The sequence below is a fragment of the Mauremys reevesii genome, linkage group 10, assembly GCF_016161935.1.
Source record: "Mauremys reevesii isolate NIE-2019 linkage group 10, ASM1616193v1, whole genome shotgun sequence".
NCBI lineage: Eukaryota > Metazoa > Chordata > Testudines > Geoemydidae > Mauremys > Mauremys reevesii.
The window spans coordinates 37,375,152-37,393,918 of NC_052632.1; the positions used below are offsets into that span (position 1 = coordinate 37,375,152).

At 51.4% G+C, this 18,767-nt stretch overlaps 1 protein-coding gene across 2 annotated transcripts in view; it reads left to right on the plus strand.

Moving 5' to 3' along the window:
* Positions 1–18,767, plus strand: part of PTPN9 (protein tyrosine phosphatase non-receptor type 9) — a 70,657-nt gene that overhangs the window by 37,042 nt on the left and 14,848 nt on the right. Inside the window, exons 5-13 of one of the 2 annotated variants that reach the window (XR_005585656.1) lie at positions 1,413–1,518; positions 2,931–3,041; positions 5,262–5,590; positions 6,420–6,513; positions 8,768–8,837; positions 13,216–13,294; positions 14,794–14,944; positions 15,577–15,784; positions 16,508–17,151. Coding sequence is in view for 1 of the 2 variants with exons in the window: in XM_039492475.1 (XP_039348409.1) it covers positions 1,413–1,518; positions 2,931–3,041; positions 5,262–5,590; positions 6,420–6,513; positions 8,768–8,837; positions 13,216–13,294; positions 14,794–14,944; positions 15,577–15,784; positions 16,508–16,722 (1,363 nt within the window). In the remaining variant the exon portion in view is untranslated. Of the gene's footprint in view, positions 1–1,412; positions 1,519–2,930; positions 3,042–5,261; positions 5,591–6,419; positions 6,514–8,767; positions 8,838–13,215; positions 13,295–14,793; positions 14,945–15,576; positions 15,785–16,507; positions 18,362–18,767 lie in introns of those variants that run through there. The other variant, XM_039492475.1, reaches the window with a different exon arrangement.

Sequence of the window (18,767 nt, forward strand, 5' to 3'; positions counted from 1 at the left end):
GATAGCATCATCGACCAGCAGGGTGGCACAGACGCAGATATCAAAGTAAGGATTGGTAAGGCAAGAGCAGCCTTCTTACAGCTCAAGAACATCTGGAGCTCCAGAGAGTTGTCCTTGGCAATAAAAATTTGACTGTTCAACTCCAACGTGAAATCAGTCCTACTGTATGGAGCTGAAACCTGGAGGACAACCAAAACAACCATCAGGAAGATCCAGACCTTCATTAATAGCTGCCTCAGAAGGATTCTCCAGATCCGCTGGCCAGACACCATTAGTAACATCCACCTCTTGGAGAGGACCCATCAACTCCCAGCAGAGGAAGAAATCAGAAGGAGAAGGTGGGGCTGGATAGGACATACACTACGCAAGCAGCCAACTAACATCACTAGACAGGCACTGCGGTGGAACCCCCAAGGCAAGCGGAAAAGAGGCCGTCCAAGAAACACCTGGCGACGCGACCTTCAGGCTGATAGCAAAAAAATGGGCTATACCTGGAACCAGCTAGAGCGAATGGCCCAGGATAGAGGACTCTGGAGATCTGTGGTTGGCGGCCCATACCCCGACTGGGGTGACGGGCATGAGTGAGGTGCATGTGTTAATTACAAGCAAGGTGTAATTAACAAGCAGTGGGCACCTTGATCGGTTTCCTAGTGCACAAGCCAGCCCCAAGCTTTTCTAATCTGCCCAATGGATCACTTAATTGCACAACGTTTAGACAAGCGATTTTTTTGATGTGCACCTGGCACTTAGGGCATCAGTTCAGAAAATAACAGGCAATTTGTGGGCACAATTTGGCCCCCTTACATCTGGAACTGCTGCATTGCAGGTGGTATGTTTCTGTGCTATTTTACTGGCCAGATCCTGTTTAAAGCAACAGGGCCAGCTGCCCCATTCATTTGGACCTGGTGCTTCTGTAGTAGAAATGCTACATTGAAAGAGCCATTTCCAAAGTGCTTACAGAGGAGAGGATTACACCACTTGATAGCCCAGCAGCCATCTTGTTTTTATTCTCCTTAACTCTGAATGCTAGATTACTGTGTCTTGCCTGTAGTAAGGACCCGATACAACAAAACACCGTAAGCATGTGGTTGAGTCCTACGGACGTCAATGTGAGTTCAGCAAGGAGTTTGCCAAATTGCCACCTACGCCGAGAATCGATAGTATAAATACCCCATTTGAGTTTCTGTGATTTTTCTGTTCCTGAACCTCAGTGGTGTCAATTAGCTGAGGGTCTGGCCTCTGTTGTTCAAAGTGAATATCCTGCTTAACTCTTATTGGAAAAAAAATAAAAAATAAATAATAATTAAACAAATTGTGGTACTGAAAAGAATCAGTGCTTTGTGCGTCTCTGTGCACCAGGATTCCACATCACCTGCAACAAGTGATTCTTTCTCTCTCCCCCATTTACCCAGCTTCGAAACGCAGAGAAACGGCCTGGTGTTCATCTATGACATGGCGGGCTCCCACTATACCAACTTCGAGCTGGACCTGAGCAAGAAAATCCTCAACCTGCTGAAGGTAAAGGAAAATGGGGGGGGTGGGGCGGGGTGGAGGGTGGAGGAGAGCTGATGAGAACGGAGGCTTTCCCCGCTGCATCTTTCTGAGACTATGCAACCTATTGTAGGGGGTAGAAAGGATAGCGCAGTGGATTGGGACTTGGGAGACCTAGATTCGATTCCTGACTTGGACACAAACTTCCTGTGTGAACTTGGACGAATCCTTTAATCCATCCTGTGCCGCAGTTCTCCCTCTGTGATATGGGTACAATAGCGCTGTGCTACCTCACCAAGGTGTCATGGGGATAAAATCCATTTTAAAGACCGTGAAAAGGGCCCTATATGTACCTAGATAGAGACTGCAGAGTGAAGCAGCTCCCTCTGAACCCCGCTTTCCCTTAGACCCTGACAGTTCAGAACACATGGCTGTCTCCACTCTTCATGGTAGCAGGAGTCAAAGCTATTGCCAGTGCTATAAAGGGAAAGGGTGAGAGTACTTGTGGGAAGTCACCATCTCTGCAGTGACTTCTTTCAAACACTAATATCTCTGCTTTACTTAGCTTGCTAGCCAAAGCTGCCTAGACCGAGAGGCAGTGATGTCTAGTGGGTAGAGCACAAGACTCAAGATTTGCTTTCCAGTCCCAGCTCTGCAATCAGAGCTAGTCAACCTCAGTTTATCCATCTGTAAAATGGGGAGAACGGTAGTTCCCCATTTACCTCAAAGCGGATATTGTGAGGATCAGTTAGTTAATGACCATAAAATGTTTTGGACACGTAGGGCCTGATCTAAAACCCACTGGAATTGGTGGGAATCTTACCACTGACGGGAGTGGGCTTAGATCAGGCCCAGACAGCACTATATAATGTGAAGCATTTGCTATTAGAATGTATCTGCTTCATGGTGCAATGGCTGAGACTGGTCAATTAAAAAAGAACCAAAGTTTTTTGACTTGTTTGTTTTTAGTATCCTGATAATTACTGATTGCCCAAAGAAAACATAAGAGAAATAAGGAAGCATTGCACAGGGAAATTTTACCACAAGACTTTCCCTTTAAGCGCATAGATGATTAAACTGTACCCATAATGCATTTTATGTACATACAGAAAAGTGAAATAGTACAGAACAAATTAACTCTTGAGCTTTAAGGAAAAAAAGAACCCAAAGTTCCAATTGTGTGTGAACACAGCTAGGCACGTATAACGTGCTCATCAGCATGGCCTCTGGGCTGCACTCCTGTAACTTCCTAAAGAGCAGACTCAAAGCAGCTTGTTCTTTCCTGCAGTTAAATTGCCTCTTGCTGTTGGGCCCTTTGGCAAATTTCTCTCCAGGCATGTGCTGTATCTTCCCCCTGCTGGCCGAGAGTGGGGAAGGCAGGAAAGAGAAGGCATGGGTTGAGGTTGAGGTTTTAAAATGCATCTGTGTGCCATCCACAGGGAGCCTTCCCGGCTCGTCTCAAAAAGGTGTTTATTGTGGGTGCCCCGATGTGGTTCCGAGTCCCCTACTCCATCATCAGCCTCCTGCTGAAAGAGAAGCTCCGAGAAAGGGTGAGTAAAACATGGGCCAGGGCTGAGCAGGTGCTGGCACATGGCAAAAAGCCCCGAATCAGAGTCCTTGCCGTGGGGAAATTCTCCTTAAACAGGGTGTCAGGCAGGGAGACTGTGAGGCAAAGCCTGATGTTGTGTGATAAATACGTGATCTCATAGCCTCTTGTGCAGTCCTTTTCATAGCAGTGACGGCAGCTGGATCTTTCTCCCAGTGTTGCTAAAGAAACATGAGGCTAAGGGCTAAATGCACGAAGGGTGCAAACAGGAGCAGCTGCATTGAAGCCAGCAAGGTTGTGCCCATCACACACTCGGGGTTGACTTAGCCCTGAGCACTGAAAAACGGGCCCGACTGTTGAACTTGCAAGAATGTCAGCTCGCTTGTGCCTGCGTGTGTCCACACCAAAGTGCTTTTGTGTCTGTGCAAAAGGTCACACCGTTACCCTGCTGGCACAGCTACGTGCTCTCTTGCAGCCAACGCTTCCGAGGCCGCACTTGGCTGAGAATCTCCAGTTGGACTCTTTTGTTACTGTTAATGTGTATGATAACTGTGGCTGTTGGCCCTGGTCCCAGCCAGGGCCCCGTTGTGCTAGGCGCTACAGAAGCACAGAGGAAGAACTTTAAGCCAAAGCTGAGCCCTTTTGAAAATCCCACCCCTGATCTCGTCCTTTATTGTGCAGCTGCCAGTGTCCGCAACAATGGGGAAAGGTGGTAAATGATCACTGCTTAAAGGGGAAATTAAATGTGTTTTAACTTGTGTGGGAGGGTGTATGTAAAAAAAACAAACAAACCCACCATCTGATTTTAGGTCCCAATGCAGCAAAGCACATAAACGTGCATAACTTTAAATAGATGAATAGTGCCATCAAAATCAGCATAACTACTCAACTGTACATGTTTTGCTGGTCTGGGGTCTACCAAAACTCGTAGGTAGCCTTTAATTTAAGGCCCAGTCCTGACTTTTGGGGCAAGGTTTAGGGCACTCAGCATATTGCAGATCATACTCTAACAGGCTAAATGAAAAGGGCTTTAATTTACAAAGTCCTTTGATCAGGCTTCTGGGCTTTTCCTGCAAAAGTGGATTGTATCACATCCACCTGCTGTCTGTCTTAGGTTTTCCCTTTTCACTTAGCACCACAGAAGCTACAGGTTGTAAAGCAAAGCAGGGGTTTGCATTCCTTCCAGCAGTTAGGGTGTTTATATTGTCATCAAAATGTAAGGAATGCAGCTTCCTGCTTTCGCTTCAGAGACGGGGTTGAGGCACCACCATCTCACTCAGAAGCCTGACCTTGGGTATTGGCAAATAAAATTAATTTTTAAAACAATCCTTTCTTCACATTCCGTTTCTAGGGCTGCCCCTGAGTTCTGTTAACCATCTAGGGTCTGAAACCATTTCTTCTTTCTTGGAAAATAAGGACAGTTTTTAAATTCCCTTTTAATCAGCAACCAAAAGATCATATTCAGACCTTGAAACTGGGCAGCGTTTCTAAGTAAAGGAATTTAATCAGCGTGTACAGTCTTTCTGCGGCCCCAGAGTGTGCCACGCTCTGTAGACCAAGTCCATGCCTTGAAGAGGTCCTCTTTCAGATAACTAGCAAAATGACCATCGTGTGAATATTTCTTAACCAAAGAGGATGTATAGCTGGCAACCTCATCGGTATCCTTAAATAACTTCAGATGGAACCATGTCCTTGGAGTTTAATGCTCCGAGGTCCTATAATGGCCTTGCTTTGAATTGCACCTGCCCTCCCCACTCTGCCTGATTAGAGCCGGAGACTTAAATGAAAAGCATCCATCTGAACTGTGGACTTTTCCCCAGTAGTCACAAATCCAGCCTTGTAGTCGTGGAAAGGGAGCTGTTTCTATCCAGACGTTCACAGACCACATCTCTGTTCTGCTCCAGCAGATGAAAGGCAGATGCCCCCTACTGGAGTATGTCAGAACAGCTCCATTCACTGAAGAGAACAGATTTCTAAACAAGAGACTGGAGGGGAAAGGGAGCTACTCAGAGACCTTTTTGTGAAGAATTTTCCAGGCCTTGTAAGAGCTTCAAGAGAGAAGTGGATCAGTTCAGTTCTTAGCCCCAGTCAAGCAGAATACATCCCATTCTAGGTGTCCACTGTCTCAAGCAAGTCCCCCCTTTCTCCTCCCATCACGTACAGGCGGGGTCAAGTCCATGCTCATGTGCGTTTCACCCCATTCCATCTCGCTCTGTTCCCCCAGGTTCAGATGGTGAAGATGTCGGAGCTGAAGGAACACCTGCCCCGGGAATGTCTCCCCGAATACCTAGGGGGATCCCTCAAGCTGGACCCTCTCAGCTGGAACTGCCGGTTCCTCCCCCAGCAGAATGGCCACCCAGACCCATTGGATGAGCTGATCCTGGTACCGCTGGTTTCCCCACGAGATAACGGCTCAGTGCATGTTCCAGGACCAAAGTGCATGACTGTCCATCAACTGAAGGACCATGTGAACCGAAAGCAGAAGAGGGGAATCTATGAGGAGTACGAGGACATCCGGCGCAGGAGTCCTGCGGGGACCTTCATCTGCTCCCTGTAAGTATGCTAGGAAAGCCGTTAGGCGCAGTGATAGCGGTGTTGGTGTCAGAGGGACAGATCACCAATGGGTCTGCAAAATCAGAACCACAGCTGGGCTTGCTTGAAACAATCCATCTCTTTCAATGCAGAAGCTGCTTCCATTCCCTTCATCCCAGGCTGGCTAGTCCATGCAGCAGCTGCGAGTCTGACCTGAGTCTCCTTCCTCGCATGGCAGGCTCTGCAGCAGGAGCTGGAGGACAAAGAGATGGTTTAGAAATCATCAATAAGGTTAAAAAAGGGACTCCTAAGACCAGGACGTGTTTACGGTGCACGTGTCCACGTCTTACTGGCCTCGCAGGGGAAGAGCAACCTGGTTCTGCTGTGCGCCTCTGCACACAGAGTGCCGCCAAACCAGCCCCTTCCTTTGTGGCTGGGCACAGCAGCGGCCGGAAGGAGGCAGTGCCTCCAGCTGAGAAGGTTGCAGTTCAGCTGCAGGTACCGGTCAGGTGCATTGGGACGGGTGATCCTTTGCTCTAGCTGCCCGGGAAGGTTCAGCCTGGTTTATTATTGGGTTTCTGACTTACCAATGCCGTCCCAGAGCAGGTGGGAGAACAAAGCAACCCTCCTAACGTCACGGCCCAACTTACCAGAGACGCGAACTGGGTGTCAGTTTGACCATAACAATCTGCTAGCCGGGCCTTTCCCTAGACAAGGAAAGCCCTGGGTCTGATTGACGGCAGAGCCCAAACCCGGGCACCAGGCACATGGTGTGACTAGAACAGAGTCTGTCACTTCTTCCCGTCCGCTCTCTCTTCCTCACTTGTCCTGCCTGTTCTATGCCCCACAGGGCTCCGTATAACCAGGAGAAGAACCGATATGGGGACGTGCCATGCCTGGACCAAACTCGAGTGAAGCTGACCAAGCAGTACAGCCGCTCCGAGGTAAGCAGGCAGAGGCCGTTTTCCCTGGGGTGCTGATTCTCCACCATCCGGATGGCCCCTCCCCCTCATTCTTGGGGTGGCAGTCGCATGCTGGACATGCCTGTGTGCTAGGGTGAGTGATTTGCCAGCTGGAGCAGTGTGAGAGCAGTGCCTGGCCTGATGTTCTGAAAGCACCACATAAGACTGAGCGTGGGTTTATTTTGGCTGGGGACTCCTGTCTCCAGCCCAGAGACCCAGCCCACCACCTGCTCCAGGCTTTCATACGTGCCAGCTCCTTCACAGCAGGGTCTCTCCTGGGGCAGCCAGCCCTGAGAGAGCAGAGGCTCTGGAGGGTGGGACCCTGAGGCGCTTTGAGGCCAGGTCCCCGGGAAAGGCTGGCAAGTCTCTCCCCTCTCGCCGCTCCCTCCCACCTCTGAGGAACATTCTCAGGTCCTGCCTTACGCTCCTCGCCAGGTCCCTCCGTCTCCTACGCTGTGCATTCAGGACACAGGCAAACCCGCAGGCCGGTGTGGCTGGCGGGAAAAGACCTCCCTCGGAGTCGGGGGACACCTCTACGCACTCTGCTAGCCTGTGGTGCCTCGAATCAGAGTCTCAAACCCACATCTCCCACCTGGTCGTGTATTGCCCTGCGCTTAAACAACAGCACGGGCCCTCCTTGTCCCTGTGTCGGAAACACCAGCACTGGTTACAGCAGTAGTGGAGCATTCTCCTGGACAGAGCCATGTACCTAGCAGTGCTGGGCAAGGGGAACCCTGTGCGGCCCTGGCTGTGCTGGGGTGACCGGAAAGGGGCACCCCATGTCCCACCCTGCTTTAACACTCAGAAGAGCACAGCTCTTTAACATTAAGGGCTGGATCTTCAGCTGGAATAAATCTGCCTAGCTCCATTGCCTTCAGTGAGCTTACACTGATTTACACCTGCTGAGCATCTGGCTCTAAGTATTAGCTTCTCCTCTAAAAGCGAGATGGGAACTCATTCGCCGGGTGTGACGTCGAGCCCCGACAGCCAGCCAGCATCTTGCGCTACGGCCCCTGCTAGCTGGAAGCTCCCAAATGCCAGTTTCAATCCTCTGTTGTCGCTCTCAGCGCACGTGCTCCCTGGCAAGAAATGCCTCCTGCCAGTGTGAATGTGACGAGCATGGAGCCAAGCACAATGCGCCAGGCTGGCTGCTCAAGGGGCAGCAATGTGGCGCTCATTTAACAAAAATAGCTCAGCCTGGAGAGCTCGGAACCCGAATGTAGCACACGGGGAGGCTTTGGCGTAACTGCGGCTGCGTGAGCATGCAGGCGAAAATAGCAGGAGTGAGCCCCTGCCTCGTTCATCTGCCCAGGCTGGAGTCTGGGGGCGCCTCTCCTAGAATGGTCAATTATGACATTAACCCCTAAATCCCTGAGGGATGCAGCTCTGGCCACCGCTTTGAGGTGTGTGTCAAGTTTTCAGTTGCCCCAGGAGGGAGGAACACGGAACCCTGAGGGCCCCAACTTGGGTCCTTGCAGAGAAAGGGATCTTTGTTCCTTTAAGCTTCCTGCATGTCTGTGCTTTTTACGGGAGGAAGGGAGTGAAGAGAGCCTGTCTCTGCGCCCCTGGGCAGCATGGAGCAAGGCATCGTGGGAGGTTATTTGGGAGCTCTGATTTGAATCCAGTCAAGCTTCACAGTTTCTCTTCCCTGCAGAATTCGTTACTTTAAGATGCCTCCAGGTGATCAGAAGGGCTGGAGTTTCACTCTATCACATTTCACTCCCGTCCCCTGCTTTTAGTTGCTGTTTGATCTCTGCGGGCATTTGGGCTCCCCTCTTTCCCTGCCATCCTTCCCCCCGGTTATTTGTCAGGGGTATTTGGAAATAGCAATAGCCTAAGCTCCACCCAGCCTGGTGGGAGCAGGTTGCAGGTCCCATGGCATCGGTGCCCCAAGTGTAACTGGCCTGAGGGGTGTTAGCATAGTTGCTGTAAGCAGCATCATGGCTGTGCAATGGACAGGTTTTGTTTTAAAATAGGCCAGTGTTTTAAAACTGATGCAAGCCTGAGCTCCGTCCCAGCACGAAAGCTGGCTTGCAGGAGATGCCCCAGGTGAGGTTCAGGGATCTGGTAATGCATGGGGCCCAGTCCTTTTCTGTCTATCCCAACCTGTGTACATCAGACTTGTTCTGTGGCTCAGCTGACTAACAGCTTTCCCCTGCCCTTGGGCATTCTTCCTCCAGCATGTTGTGGTGTTACGCTCCGCAGGGTAATGGTTTATGTACCTTTCTTTCTCCAGCTGACAGACTACATCAATGCCAGCTTCATGGATGGCTATAAGCAAAGGAATGCTTACATTGGTACTCAAGGTAAGCTCATACTCTACTTAGAATGGGGTCAGTCCGCCATGACGCTGGGCCCACCGGTAGGCGGTGTCGGGGCAGGGAGCTGGCATGGCACTGTTCATATGCTGTTGACGTGGCTGGCGGGGGAGTCTCGGCACTGATCCAGTCTGTGCTGGTAAGAGTCCTGTAAAGAGTGATTCTTGCCTCTGGAGGGGCTGGAAAGTGGCTGGGAGGAGCAGGTGGAGCTGCGGGGTCGGAAGCATCCCTAGAGCATGGCGGCTTGTGGGAGGGGCTCACTCAAAGGGTGGGGAGGGGAGATGTACAGCGAGGGCTGGATCCAAAGCCCATTGGAGTTCATGGAAAGACTCTCATTGATTTCAGTGGGATATTCATCAGCTGTGTGCAGGACAAGTCTAGGAAGTGAAGCAATAGTTTAGAGAAGTCACTTCACTTCTCTGGGCTGGTTTGTTCCCCTTCTGGAGGGTGGAATGCTTATTTCTCGGGCCCTATAAAATTCACGGTCCATAATTTCACAGTCACAGGATTTTAAAAATGATAAATTTCATGATTTCAGCTATTTAAATCTGGAATTTCATGGTGCTGTAATTGTAGGGTTCCTGACCCAAAAAGAATTTCGGGGGGGGGGAAACGGGGGACGGAGGAGGGTTTGCAAGGTTATTGTAGGGAGGGTTGCGATACTGCTTCCCTTACTTCTGTGCTGCCGCTGGTGCCAGCTCTGCCTTCAGCGCTGAGCGGCTGGAGAGTGGCGGCTGCTGGCCGGGAGCCTCGCTCTGAAGGCAGCAGCGCAGAAGTGAGGGTGGCATGGTATGGTATTGCCACCCTTACTTCTGTGCTGCTGCTGGCGGGGCGCTGCCTTCAGAGCTCAGCGCCTGGCCCACAGCTGCTGCTCTCTGGCCACCCGGTTCTGAAGGCAGCGCAGAAATAAGGGTGGCAATACCATGACCCCCTGAAATAACCTTGTGACCCCCCCAACTCCCTTTTGTGCCAGAACCCCCAATTTGAGAAAATCTGGTCTCCCCCCATGAAATCTGGTCTTTTCTGTGCTTTTACCCTACACTATACAGATTTCACGGCGGGAGACCAGATTTCACAGTCCGTGATGCATTTTTCATGGCTGTGGATTTGGTAGGGCCCTACTTATTTCCCTCATAGCTGGGTGCTGTGAGGGTTAGTTAATGTACAGAGAGCTCTGGGTAAAGCTAAAGTGCTGCAGAACTGCTTCCTGCAGAGTGGAGGAGCAGCACTGGCCGGGGACACCAGACATCCCTCCCTGCAGGCTGGCACAAAGCCCAGAGGGCCGGGGAAGAAGCTAAGCCAATGCCCATCGAGAAGGGAGAGCAGGGATTTTGGGGGGCGGGGGAGCGAGAAGTTTGGCAGGGAGGGGGTGTGACCACAGGCGATCCAAAGGCACAAATGCAGCATGTGTGGATGTACCCGAGCTAGCTAGCATGCTAAAAACAGCAGGGTAGCTGCAGCTGCATGGGCTGGCCACCTGAGCAGATACTGAGGGTCCCAGGCGGGATTGTACTTGGGCAGCTAGCCTGTGCCACTGCCGCTTCACTGCTATTGTTAGCGAGCCAGCCGCATCCAAGGTAGCGCGGGCACAGCTGCGCGTGCTGCAGCTGTGCCTCCCACTCGCAGCGCAGACATACCGTTTGAGGCTGATATTTCAAAGGTGCTGACACCCATTCAGGTCCATGGGAAAATCAGGCCAAGTATCCGTAGGCCCTGCTGGCAGGGATTGGAGTCTTACTTGAAACATAGCTTCCCTCTCCCCTCAGCCGTATGAGCATACGGCAGCCAACGGTCTCACCCAGTACTGCGTGTCTGTTTGGAAATGAGCGTCCTGGCTAAGGTAGATGCCCTCTCCCAGGAACAATCACAGCGTCCATCTCTATGGCACTTGGCACCACATACGTTGGTTCCTTTTGAATGTATCTGCCATGCGATAGAAGCATCCGTCTCACTGTGCTGGGACTTGCAGAGCATCTGCCTCCATTTAAGGAATAATCCAAGGCCCCTTTTGCCAAAGCTCGTATAACTCTCATGTGCCCTGGGGTCTCAGGGAATGGAGCAGTCCTGGCAAATCATCTCGCAGGAACCTCCCGTTACTCCTTTGGGGAGCAGTTGAGCCATTGGTCAGGGCAGAGCAGGGATGGGACAGACTGATTGGTTGTATTTGATTTGTCTATGTCCAGCCATGTGGTCAAACTTTAAACAAACAAAAAAAAAACCCCAAATTATTTGCCACCAAAGTATGTATCAAATCACTCCAGTGCCGTTGCCTAGTTACAGAGCTCTCTCTCTCTCTCGTACCTACATCCCTGTTGCTCCCCAAAAAGTGTTTCAAGATGACCACATGGTCTTCTACAAGCCAAACAAATCCCTGTCAATATTTCCAACTGAATAGTGGCGTAGCAGCATAAAGCTCCCCTGTCAAATCGCTTTGACCTCACAGTATGCATGTGGCAGCAGAGATGCTGTCTGTTGTGGAGCAGCCCCCCTCCCCCTTCCCGGACTCCCCTACTTTGCAGCAGGCCATGGCTTGACAGATGACTCTGCCTCAGTTTCCCCTTTCAGAGTCCCTCGAAACAATCCAAATGCTCTGGTGGGATTAATTTATTACAAAAGTCCCATGTACATGCATCATAACAAGTCCCACAACCATAGTCTAGAATTTCCCAGTATGGTCCAGACAGCACATGCAATATACAGCCCCGGCATCTTTTGCCACACCCTGGCTCTCCAGCGCAGCCTTGGTGTCCCTCCCCATGCCCTGGATCTCCAGTGCAGCCCTCTCCTGTCCTTGTAGCAAGCCAGCCTCCCCAGCCCCTCCAGCTGGAGTGCAACCCCTCTGTTGCCAGCTTCCCCACAGCCTCTCTCCTAGGAGCATCCCTCACTACCACAGGCCCTCTCATGGTTCCTCTGGGTCCAGCTCTCCAATCCTGGAGCTGTCCGCAGGTAAGGTGCTCTGCTGCTCTTCCTGCCTTCAGCCTTCTCTGGCCCTTAGCCATCTTGCTGCTCTTCAGCCTTCTCCCAAACTTACAGTCTCCTAGGCCTTGTCTGCACTGTGACATTGTCGACAAAACTTTTGTCTTTCACAGGTACTTAAAAAGGCCACCCCACAAAAGACAAAAGTTTTGCAGATGCAAAGTGGCAGTGTGAACGCGGCTTTGTCGGCAGGCGCGCTGTCCTGCCGACAAAGCTAATGCCACTCGCTCGTGCGGCTGGAAGTATTTTGTCAGCAAAAGTGCTGACAAAATACCGACAGAGAGCGTTCACACACACTGACTTTTAGCGACAAGGCTGTGTCGACAGTCACAGCCTTGTCGCTAAAAGCTGCATAGTGTAGACAGGCCCCTAGCCAATTCCTCCCTCTTCCCAGGGAGTGCCTGCAGAGAGTGTTCAGCAGTTGTCTCTAGAGATCCCCTCCAGTCTCCTGGCCTTTCCTGACTGACTCACTGGGTCTCTCCCTGATCTTTTCTAGCCTCCAGATGCTGCCCCACCCTCTTAATTGGCCAACTGGGAGTACTGCTCTGTCACAGGGGCCCTGGACCTGCCTCATTTACACGGGCCAGCCCATCCCTGACCCAGCATTCTGCCACAGAAGGCTCAGCTGTTGTTTTGTTGTTAACACCTTTCTCAACGTTTACACAAAACCACCACGGGGCCGACAGCAAATTCACAACCTTTCCTCCAGCCCTGCCCAAAAGGTTTTCACATCACCACAGTTGCTCTTCACAAACCTCCCCAGGGCTGGTGGCATGCAGTTGAGATCTGGCCAGCAGCTAAGCAGGGCCAGAAAAATGGGGTGCAAATCTGTGGCAGACATAGCCAGCTAGAAATTTGTTGGCCATTTTAAGCACCTGGCCTGTATCGTGTTTGGTCTATGGGCGGAATGGGTGTAGTGTTTACAGTGGGTCGTCTCGCCTCAATTTCTTCCTACTCTAGCCACGTTCTCCAGCCGTGTGTGCTGGCTCTGGTACCAGTGACAGCACCTGTAATGTGGCTGGGAGGAGAAGGGAACTAATACCAACCATTAATAATCACACAGCAGTGCTGGGCAATGAAAAACAGGCGCTACTATATGTGCATTTACTAATGCTCTTAGAAGCTCCATGTAGCATCTCAGGGATCCACATGATTTTATGAGGCAGTCCTAGATGGTCTGTTGTCATTGCTAGGTGCTGATTTGCCATACACCCATGGTCCAGGTGCTACCCTCTTCTTGGGTTGTTCCTGAGGGAGTGGCCAGAGGGGATTGGCTGGAGCAATCCCGCGGGAGGTGTAATTTGTGTATCCTCATGTTCACTGGGATGCTGGATGAGAATGGATGTGTCCAACACCTATGACCTTTCTCATGTGTGGTCTGTCATGTCAGGACCTCTGGAAAACACGTATTGCGACTTCTGGCGCATGGTGTGGGAGCAAAACGTTCTGGTGATTGTCATGACAACCAGGTGAGTGTGTGTGCGCGGAGAGCAGAGACCCACTCAGCCTCTTGGATGAGAGGTCCTGGCCACTTAGGGACGTTCAAGATCCTATGTCCCGTTTCACAGAATGAGAGTTAGTGCCATGGTGCAGGCTGAAGTCTGGTTTTTCCTTAAATCTCACATCCTGTGACTTAAGCATACAGCACAGGATATGGCACAGCTTGCTTTCTTCTTCACTTGCTGCCCTAAACATTTATAGTGGTGTTCTGCACTGTTAAAGCATCTACCACATTCTGCCCAAGAAGTGGCTGCATTTTGGTTGTTGGTGAACTTTTTCATATACATGTATAAACTATGTCCATGTGTATATGTGTAGGGGTGTGGATGTACATATGTGTGTATATGTATATACAAAGTGCCATACAAATTTATATGTACATAAACACACACTATATATATTTACTCTGTGTGTGTATAAATACACACACACACACACACACACACACACACACACACAGAGTAAATATATATAGTCTGTGTTTATGTATATATAAAATTTGTATGGCACTTTGTATATACTGTGTGTGTGGGTGTATATATAGAGTGAGTTTGTATAGTACTTTGGGATCCTGTTTCCCATTTCTGAAGCCCGTTCCTTCTGTGACCTTGGTCAGGTGACTTAATCTCCCTGCCTCGGTTTCCCCATATGTAAAATCAGTCTATTAATATCAGCCTCCATGGAGTTTTGAGTCTCTTAATGTTTGAAACACACTGAAGATGTGCAAAGCATTATCATCATTTTAAGTGTGGAGTTTGATTTTAGCATTCTGGGGAATCGCTTACATCAGTGGGTCTCCATTTTTTCCACACCTGGAAGGGCAGGATGACTGCAACCCCTGATGCTTGCTGGTGTCCACCACCCCTGTTGAGAGCCCCTGAACTGTTGTTAGCCGTCCAGTCAGGCAGGGCTCACTGCATCCAATTTATGCTTTGATCAGGTTTACAAGGTTCTCTCTACAACCATTATGGCTAAAGAGCTATTTATTTTATTTATTTATTTTTTTTAAATGAAAAGGCAAGAAAGGAAGAATTGTTGTGACCCCCAACATTAGAGTCCTGGTGTATGTTGAAATGACCTATCAGATTGACAGACACCCCCAAAATGGCCCCTGTAACGATGGATTAAGTGGCTGAGCCGTTTGTCTCAGTGCAGTGTTTACCAGTCTGACGTGTCTGCCCAGTATTTGGGGGATGCTGTCAGGGCAATTGTTTCTAAGGTGCTTGGCTTGCCTCATCCTTCACCCCTCCTGCACGGAAGGATTCTGTCCCCCATTTCCCTCATCTCCCGTTACCAAGCAGGGTCTGAGTGTAGGGTCGGGGCAGGTGCAAGCCCGCCAGCACGTCTGAGACCCAGCTGCCCTACAGGTTGGTAAGTGGCCTGGCCGGGATGGAACAACCTCCCCAATGCACTTCAGAGAGGAGGCGATGAAGAACCCACCCTTCTCCCCACCCCTCCTATGTTACAGGCTTGAAGAAGGAGGCAGGAGGAAGTGTGGCCAGTACTGGCCATTGGAGAAAGACTTCCAAGTTTGCTACGGATCCCTCACTGTCACCAACCTTGGGGTGGAGAACCTGAACCATTACAAGAAAACCCTTCTGGAGATCTATAACACTGAGGTAATCCCCCGCCCCTCACCTCAAGGAACTCTCCAGAAAGGGGCCAGGAGACTAGGCTCCATGGGGAAGGAGGCTGCCGTCCTTACTGGTGCCTGTGGAGGAGCAGGCAGCGTGGGTGAGCCCCAGCTGCCATCTTCTCGGCTGCCTGTGGAGACGGGATGGTCTATGCCAGTGAATCCCAGCTGCATGGGGAGAGGGGTATGGCCATCTCTGCGGAAGAGAGACACGGGGTGGAGCATGGTGTCTCGGCAGCACTGCGATGTGGGCCAGCTGGGCTCGGAAGCTGCCCCAGGACCCCGCTGTGCTGATGAACTCCGCTGGCTTGGAGAGAGGTTGCGTCTGGGTTGTTTGGCATTGATGGCGGCCTGCTGATCCCGGTTGGGAGACAGGACCCTTGGGAATGCTGTATGCGGGTAATGTGACAGAAGGAAGGGGCGGGGACACAGAAGGGGATGGGCTGGGTGAGGGAAGGCCCATGCTGCAGGGCTGGTGTGCAGCTGCTCCAGGAAGAAGAGAGGGAATGCCTGGAGTCCCACGCTGTACATGGGGAGGAAAGGGGCGCTCCCGGGGGGATGGGGGCAGGGGAGTGGAATGGAAGTGAAAAGCACTGACAATGGGGCTTTCGCACACAGCACAGAGAGAGGCGTCTGGTGTCCCATTTCCAGTACTTGAGTTGGCCGGATTACGGTGTCCCTTCTTCAGCCGCCACTCTGATCGACTTCCTGGGGGCGGTCAAGCAGCAGCAGCGGTTGGCGGCCAGTGCCCTGGGGCCCCGCTTCAAGGGTCACGCAGGAGGGCCGCCTATGGTGGTCCATTGCAGCGCTGGCATCGGCAGGACAGGTAATTCTTTCCAATTCCACAGAGCAGGCTGCCGGGGGAGCCCCTGTAAATAGGAGACAGAGAGAATGGAGTGAAACCCTGCTGGTGTCATTCCTAGTGAACCCCTAGGAGGCACCTTAGTTCAAAGGGAAATAGCTCCTCTTTCTTCTTACTGTATTTTTTTCCCCTGTGGGATGCTCTCCAGACCCACTGTGAAGCCATGGAGATTGTCACCCTCCCCTGGTACTTTCCAATTCCAGCTCCGCGCCCCATGGGGCTTATTGCACACTGAGGGCTGTCTGCGATTTGTTTCTGGTTCAGGCAGTCCTTAGTCCCTTCCCGGGGGGAGCCATGTACCTTCAGCCTGAGAACTGGGATCCCGAGAGCGGCTCTTTGACATGGCAGATTGCTCTTAACTGGGCTGGTCCTTCGTGGGAGACTCACACGGGAACTCCTTTCTGTGGGATCCACCTGGGCACGTTGACAAGGACACACACACCTGGAGCCTTAAATCCCCGTATGTCCTTCAAGGATGGAATTCCTCCCCCTTGCAAGAATTCAGTGTTAATCTGTGGCATTAGGGCAGAAAGTTCCCCAAGGGTAGCTGAGATTTTAGGACTCCTTAGGACGGTAACTGGGAGTCTACGAGTGGCAGTGGGGAGCAGGATTGTCAGGTGTTTCTGTGGGGTGGTGCTGCTGCAGAGGCAGTGTTTTGATGGACTGCCTGTTTGTCCCATCCCTCAGGTACCTTCTGTGCGCTGGACATCTGCCTCTCCCAGCTGCAGGACACGGGCACGCTGAACGTGTACCAGACGGTGATGCGGATGAGAACGCAGAGAGCCTTCAGCATCCAGACCCCCGAGCAGTACTATTTCTGTTACACGGCCATCATTGAGCATGTGCAGAGAGAGGGCCTGCTGCCCTCCACTCCCACACGGGCAGGCCAGGAGAAGAGCTAATGGGGATGCAACCCAACCTGATGGCAGGGACTGGCTCTCCTGTCAGTCACGACCAGCCCACCTTCCTCACGACCAATCCGGATTCAGCAGAGCCTTCAGTAACCAAACTCCTTTGTCGTAGGGCTCCAACCTTTCCTTGGCTAGCTGGTTCTGATGAATCGCAGCAAGTAGCCACTGACTAGCGGCTCGTGGTCTTAACTATTAGCACCTGCTGTTGAACTGTGCCTTATTCAAACCAAATTGTGGCTGCCACTTGCCAGGGGTAACTAGAGATAAGTGGGAAGAGGATCTGCTCCTCAGTATGATTTCGTTTTTGTGGGACCACCTGAAATCCACCTGGAGGACTTGACTTAAAGAAATATCCATTTCCAGTACCACCCTAGCCTTGGGCTTGGAAAAGACACATTCATCAGTCTTACCTGCCACTAGGTGTGTGTGCCTGTCTGTCTGTATGTGTGTATATAATATATACTCCATTTGTTCAGGTCTAGCCTACGTAAGTATTATATAGATACATATATACACGCACCTGGTTCTGGCTGCTCCCGGGGCTCAGTGTTGTCATGTTGTCTCACTGCTGTGATCTCTCCAGGGGCGAGTTATAGCCTTGCGTTGTGAATGGCGCTGTGATGTTACTGGCTCTGTTTTGTTCTTTCTTTTCACTCCTCTGCTGCAGCTGTAGAAGATGCACGCTCGCTAGTGTACATGCCTGGCGGCGTACGGACCACGGCGTGTGTTGCGCCGATACATTCCTGTTGGATCGGAGTGGTGCGGAGAAGCTGCGCTAGGCCCAGCTAGATCAGAGCGCATGCTACATCCCCATGCCAGGGGTGGCGTGCAGGGGTTACACTGTCTTATCCAGCAACAAAGAGTCCTGAGGCACCTTATAGACTGACAGACGTATTGGAGCATGAGCTTTCGTGTCTTGCCTGTCTTTTATTTGGAGGAGGGGTCCTGGGGCCGATCTTTTCCCTTGAGTGAGGAGTTGCAGATCTTCACTGTGATGAGGGGACCCTTCCTTCCCAGGCTGGAGATGGCTCACTAGGGGGAAAGCAATGGGCGGCAGTAGGTACGACGTGTTGCAGGGCAGAGGGCTGTGAAGTGCTGTCAGAGTAACTGGGCTTTACCAAGGAAGTCTGAACTCAATTCATAGGGGTAACTTACTTGTGCGCTAGAAGCTGTGCTTTTCCAGGGAGTCCCCCTCCCGCCTATCTCTGCCAGGCAGACATCATCAGGATGAGCTGCGGCTGCCGAGTGCCAAGCCAAGACCACCTTAAGGAATAGAAGCCAAAAACCTGGAGCAGCAGCTTACCCCTTCCTTACTGCCCAGGCAGTGCCCGGCCTGCCATTCAATGCACAGACTGCGCAACCCCAGCCCTCCCAAGTGCTGCTGGGATATCTGACCATCATGCCCCTCCTTCCCCACCCAGGGAGGTGAGGCTGGCAGTTGAGCAGACCTCAGTAACTTTATACTGTAATAAGCTCTCAGAATGTGTACATTCTTATTTTTACAACCTTTTTGGTTTTGTATTTAACATTCACTTGATCGAGCCAGAGCCGGAAATCATTGTAAATGTTCCTATGCGCTGTCGCATGGCGAGATGGTTTTGTATTTACGTATAAATATACCTACAGACGATCCGTATGCTTAGCTTCATCAGTGCAGCTGCTTGGGGGGTGGGAAGGGGGAGTTGAAGTCAGGGAGTCTGTGGACACAGAGCAAAAGAGGGACTGGGTTAGGATTGTGGGTCTGACAGCCTGAAATGTAGCTTTGTCCAGGGGGACCCAGGCCTGGTCCAGTGTCCACTGAAGTCGATGGGAGTCTGTCCTTAAGTCCAGTGGGGGCAGCATCCCGCCTGCCAGGGGTTAACCAATGCAGACCTCTCTTCCGCTCCTGTTGGCCTCAGTGGGAGTTTGTGGCTCCATGGGAGAAGGACCTCCTAGGTAGACCTTGGACTCAATGGTAGAACGTCACACAAACTGTTTGTGGTAGCAGAGAGAGAACCAGGCTGCTGTTTTTGGTTATGCATACTTTAATTATGGAT